Here is a 5,793-nt window from a genome sequence, read left to right as displayed (position 1 = left end):
TGTTCCTCAGTCCTCTGAAGAAGCAACTGAAGCACTCGGCATAAAGTTCGCTGCTGATGTTCTTAAGCGTAACCGTCAACTCATCCTTCTATTGAGAGAATGCGTGACATCATACACTGTTGCATGCCTTATCAATGATGAGAAACGAGATACATTACGGGAAGCTATTCTCCGTCTTGCCCTTGAGCTATGCCCTTTAGATGGTCCTCCGGCTGTTATTCGAGTAGATCCTGCTCCTGGATTCGTGGCCCTTCAGGATGATGATACTTTAATGAAATACCGCATCTCTATAGAAATAGGTAGAGTTAAAAATCAGAACAAAAACCCTGTAGCTGAAAAGGCCATAGAAGAGTTGGAGGAAGAAATACTACGACAGGAGCCAGGAGGAGGCCCTGTGACAGAACTTAAGCTGACAATAGCAGTCGCCAGGCTAAACTCACGGATCAGATTTACCGGACTGTCAGCACGTGAATTGTGGACTCAGCGAAGTCAGTACACCAACGAACAAATTCCTGTTTGCGATCTCCATACCATTACATCCAAACAAACCCTTCGAGAAACCAACCACCCTTCCAGCGCTCTATCCAAATGGAAAAGCAACAAGACCCAACATCACCTGTCTCTTCGAGTTGGAGATCTAGTCTACCTTTATTGTGATCGTGACAAGTCTAAAGCTCGGAGTCGCTACATAATTACAGCAATTGACGGAGAATGGTGTTATATTAAAAAATTCTCTGGACGCCAAATGCGTGCTGCTTCTTACAAAGTTAAACTTGTGGAATGTTATCGTGTACCATGTGAGATATCTCAGTCCAAATCACCTATTCAATCTGAGTTTGATGATTCCGAAGAACCTGAAGATTCCCAGGACAGCGCCCATGAAAACCATGACATAACAAAAGTATTGCAGGAACCGTCAAAAGATTCCATTGAAATACCGCCGCTTTTATCTATACCACCCAGCAATGTTATTGACCCAACTGAATGTCACCCTACAGATACGATTCTTGCTCCAGAAGACTACACTGAGGATGTCACACCTCAACAATCAGAATCACCATCTCAACGACCTGTTCGTGACCGTCGTCCGCCCAAATACCTACAAGACTATGTCGTTTCATGAATGAATTGCTGTTTATGTGACTTATTAGTTTAAGTTCAAATCGAATATTTGTCATTTGTAGTATTTGTAATAGTGTTAATTTCTGTGCAGTTTTTATTCTTAAAGGAAGCAAAGGGAAGTTGCGCCATTATGTTATGTTGTGATATATCACGAATCATTTAAGAACGATTTATCTAAAATGTAGATTTTATGTACGAACTGTTTTTCCTCTGTGATTCACTGTTTCACACGTTGTAACCAGCTAGATAAAGGTTTTGATTTGTTTGTACGGCTTTTGGTGTTTTCCATATTGGCGACGTGTACCAAAAAGATATTAATTTTTAGTATTTGATTTTGTGTTAAGTATTAAATAAAACATTTTTACAGTATGCATGCAAAGGCCTTCTGAAAAAAATTGATAGGAAATATCTTCCGACTTATTACTCTTTTAGGAAGAGCTTCTTTAGTGCCCATGAGTGTATTGAAGCAATGGCGGTATAATTTGAAGTTAGGAAATATTTAATAATAATTATTGATTTCCTATTTTGCAGAACTGGACAGATCCAAAACTTCGCTGGGATCCGGTTGAATACGATAATATAACCCTAATTCATCTTCCTTATGATCAAGTGTGGAAACCGGACATCATTCTACATAACTCGTAAATATCGTTCAGTTTTTATATAAATATACATGTAACCCTTTCATTTGGCAATCCATAGATATCTCGACTTCACAGAAAAGCATATCAACCGAGCACGAAGTGTGAGGTCGATATACTTTTCTGTGGAGTCGTTATATCTATGGATTAATCGAATGAAAAGCTACATGTGTTATATTATATGTATTTTTACAAAGATTGACAAAACAAAATTTGAAAACAATGGAAACAAGAAACAAGAGTTTTCTCATGACTTTTTTTCATTGCGTCTTAAAGATCAAATTAAGTTGTTTCTTTTCTAATGATAGAATAATTCTAGTAATTCAATTGACTACTCTTGATCTATTATGATCTTTTGTATCGATTTAAGCAAATCGAATCTTACTTAACTGTATTATTACAAAGTTAATCCTTTTTCAAGGCATCGTTTTGTCTTAACAATCTTTCATAACACATTATAATTATTTTTCAGAAACATTAAGTCATACACTGTATTTACTATTTTGAAACTGCGCTATTGTTTTTGATTGAGAAGATTTTTTAATCATTTTTAGAAACATCAAGTCGATATGCTTTTCAGAGTCTATAAATATTAACACAAGTCTATATGCTGTTATATACTTGATCATTTGATCATTTGAGCAAGTTTTGGCCAATCAGAGTGCTTAGAATAATAGAAGAAAATACTATAATAAATTTTTATGCAATACATAAATCACATTTTAAGTCTTCGTTGTTTCAGAAACTTCAATAGTTATTCTTTTATCTATATTTTTCCATTTATATAATTTTTGAAATAACACAAATACTACTCCATGGCAGTTAGTCCAACGTCTCATGCTTTTGGAGGTCCGCCTTTGCTCTTGTGCACTTTTGTGATTCCTTCTTCCTTAACACAATATCTCTTTATTTCTAGGATTGATTCAAGCATGAAATCTTCAATCAGCACAAATATCCCTATCAACTCACTAGGGCATGTTTTGTGGTGGTCACAATGGATATTCAAAAGCACGTGTACTATGGATATTCAATATTTTCCTTTTGATGTGCAGGCATGCTTCCTTGATTTTGGATCTTGGTCATTTGACAGTAGTGACATTATTGTCATTCCAGTCAATCAAGATGCCCAACTTAATTTTTATAGTCGGAATTCAGAGTTCGATTTTATGGAATATTCTTCTCATAATTACATATCGTTTTATGCCGCCTGGACAGATCCATTCTTTTATGTAAGATACAAGATAGTTATTAGACGTAAACCGCTTTATTACCTGTTTAATATTTTGATGCCGACCATTTTACTTACCATCATATCACTGCTTGGCTTTTTTATCCACGGATCAGAGGAGAAAATATCCATAGGAATTACAACATTGTTGTCAATGGTGGTTCTCCAAATGGTTGTTGCTGACCGCCTCCCTCCAGTGTCTGATGCAGTCCCTCTCATTAGTAAGTCTAAAACTGCAATTCTTTTACTGTCTTTGAGCCAAAAAAGAACAGAGTGTTAAAGGGTTAAATATAATATACATTATCAATGTCAATCTGAAATACAAACAAAAAATCTTATATTTTTGACTTGAAACAATGTATTAACATTCTTGAAATGGTTTTATAATGATACTCCAGGTTTATATTACGGGATGTCGATCTTCTTTATCTCCCTTTCTACAAGTATCAATGCCCTGACTATGAACGTTTACCATTATGGGGACAAGGGCCGTGAAGTTCCAGCCATTTTAGAAAGATTCTTCTTCGGATTCCTCTCACGATTTCTCTGTGTTTCCGTTTCTTTCAACGAAAACTTGGAGCGAGAGAATTCATGTACCCAGGTAATATTCAGGAATCTGTAAATTGTCGATCATTCCAACTTTTCACTTTATTTATTATAATGTGCTCGTACACAGGACTCTTCACACTGTTCCGTATAATTATTTTCCTCATGAAACTCAAAAAGTTTGTTGTTTCCCTGTAATACTATAGTATTATATAAATTCTATAAACTTTTGAGTTTGATGTCTATTATCTTCTTATTTCGTTCTGAAGAATGTTTATGATTTGTCATATATCGTTCCACAGAAAAGTTCAGATTTGTGTTACGAGGGCTGTTCAATAAATAATGTCCTCGGTACTTAGAAAGAAGCAAAAGACACTTTTCAATGATTAATTCTTCATGATTTTACTAATTAATCTCTTTTAAGTAAAATACATATCCGTAACATTTTTTATCGAATTTCTGATCGTTTGTAGAACTCATTTTTGGGTATGACCCTCAGTATACTGGAAAATGGCAGATCCAATGGATTTCCCCGACTTGTTTCTTCCTTCTGAAAGGTATTTTTTCCAAGTTTGGAAATAGAAACAAGTGAAAAGGTCAAAGATCTTGCAAATATTGTTAATGTGAAAAAACATTAACTTTCTGTTTATCCCGAAACCCCTTTACTCTTCAGGGCATGCAGGTTTGGACGCTGTCTTGAAGAAATTCAATGTAGTGGATTCCTGATTCTGGGTCCTTCCTCTAATAAACCTTTTGATTTTTTGGCCAAAAAGTGCTTTCTAGACTCCTACAGAAATTAAACTATCTCTCCGATTACGATTTTGAACAACATTACCACTAATGTTTAAGAAAATTACATATAAATCTGTCTTTGTGCTCTTGCATACCTGTGTTCTTTTCAGACATTCGCCGTTTTTATCAAGTACATCTTATGGTAAATTTTGTTTTTAGGGTTTTAAACAATAGATTCATGTTCATATATCTGTTTGAAAATAAAACAAACGTGGAAAACTACAATTACTGATATTTTAAAATAATTGTTAAGAATTCCGTACACGCTGTCATTTTCACTAATTTTTCAAAATATAGGGTGACCTTTGAGTATCAAGCTTTTTTACCGCCAAACGTTTCTTAAAAACAATGTAAATTACCCCCGATGTGATGTCTATCAAATTTGCTATGTGTCTTAAAGTCAATCATACATCATCAAATATTATTTGTTGAAATTTGGCGAACAGTACATAAGTTGTTATAATTTTTGTTGGCAAGGAGGGTACCCATTTTTGATGCTCATTATATAATTTTTTATCATTAAAATCCACCTGCTCTTTTGCCTATAAAACAGGCATTGGTTGCTGTAAATGTCACATATTTCAGTTAATATTTCTTTGGGATTTTTAAATACGTTTTACGGCAGCTTTAATGAAGCTTTTATTTTCACTCTAGTTTACTGATTCTTTACCATTCATTTATAATGCAGTGTCTCGAAAAGCCGTTGTTTCCCAGCTTCTCATGATGAAACTATGTGAGGAAAAGTGGTCACATAAACTGTTATAAATTCACGAAAGATTTAATAATGAGAGAATGTCAAGTTTAATGTCATACGATATCTGTAATGTATGTCATATAGTTCAGGACATTATATATTGAACAGCCCTCGTAAGTCTACATTAAATTTTCAAATTTATTTAGCAGGGATACAAGACAGTTTTAAAAGAGGAGGAGAATCCTCTAAAACGACAGTTCAAGGAAACACACAATAATAAAGTAGATGACGACTCTTCAGATAGAAAAGGTGAAATTGTCTTACTCGAAGAATTGTTGCAGTTAGTTCTGAAAAATATAATACAGGAAAATGATAAACGTGTTCAAACGGAACAGCGTTCTGATGCCCTGAAAAACGAATGGCAAGAGCTCGCTCGTGTTCTCGATAGATTGTTTCTATTTATTTTCTTATTAATTTATACTTGTTTGACAATGTATTTGTTTATTTCGCATTAAAATGGATGATTCAGATAAAAGAAATCAATTGAGATATGGACAACCTTTCAGGTTTTCTTTTCTTTATCGTGTATTCCAAGAAAGACAACATTAATGATTGCATCATAAAAGTGTTTATTAAGCAGGATTTAAATAATTTTGATTTTTCTCTCAAGAACATTGCATACACTCTAAGTGTATATTACACATGATTGTATGAATTTCATTTCTCAACATGTACAGGAACAATGTAGTTATCATTTCATTATTTCATGT

The 5,793-nt window shown here is 34.1% G+C and overlaps 1 protein-coding gene across 1 annotated transcript; it reads left to right on the top strand.

Moving 5' to 3' along the window:
• Window positions 1-1,666: 1,666 nt before the first annotated feature.
• LOC134269682 (neuronal acetylcholine receptor subunit alpha-10-like) lies at window positions 1,667-5,444 on the top strand (the record flags this gene model as incomplete). Its single annotated transcript, XM_062751890.1, has 4 exons — window positions 1,667-1,763; window positions 2,680-3,212; window positions 3,390-3,592; window positions 5,230-5,444. Coding segments are annotated over exons 2-4 (938 nt in total), but the record flags the coding sequence as incomplete, so codon positions are not given.
• Window positions 5,445-5,793: the final 349 nt, after the last annotated feature.

Source organism: Saccostrea cucullata, unplaced genomic scaffold (genome assembly GCF_032062105.1).
Source record: "Saccostrea cucullata isolate Sc308-1 unplaced genomic scaffold, CSIRO_AGI_Scuc_v1 ctg18474, whole genome shotgun sequence".
Classification (NCBI taxonomy): domain Eukaryota; kingdom Metazoa; phylum Mollusca; class Bivalvia; order Ostreida; family Ostreidae; genus Saccostrea; species Saccostrea cuccullata.
Note: the sequence above shows the minus strand (reverse complement) of the source record. Positions and strands in the feature narration are given on the sequence as shown.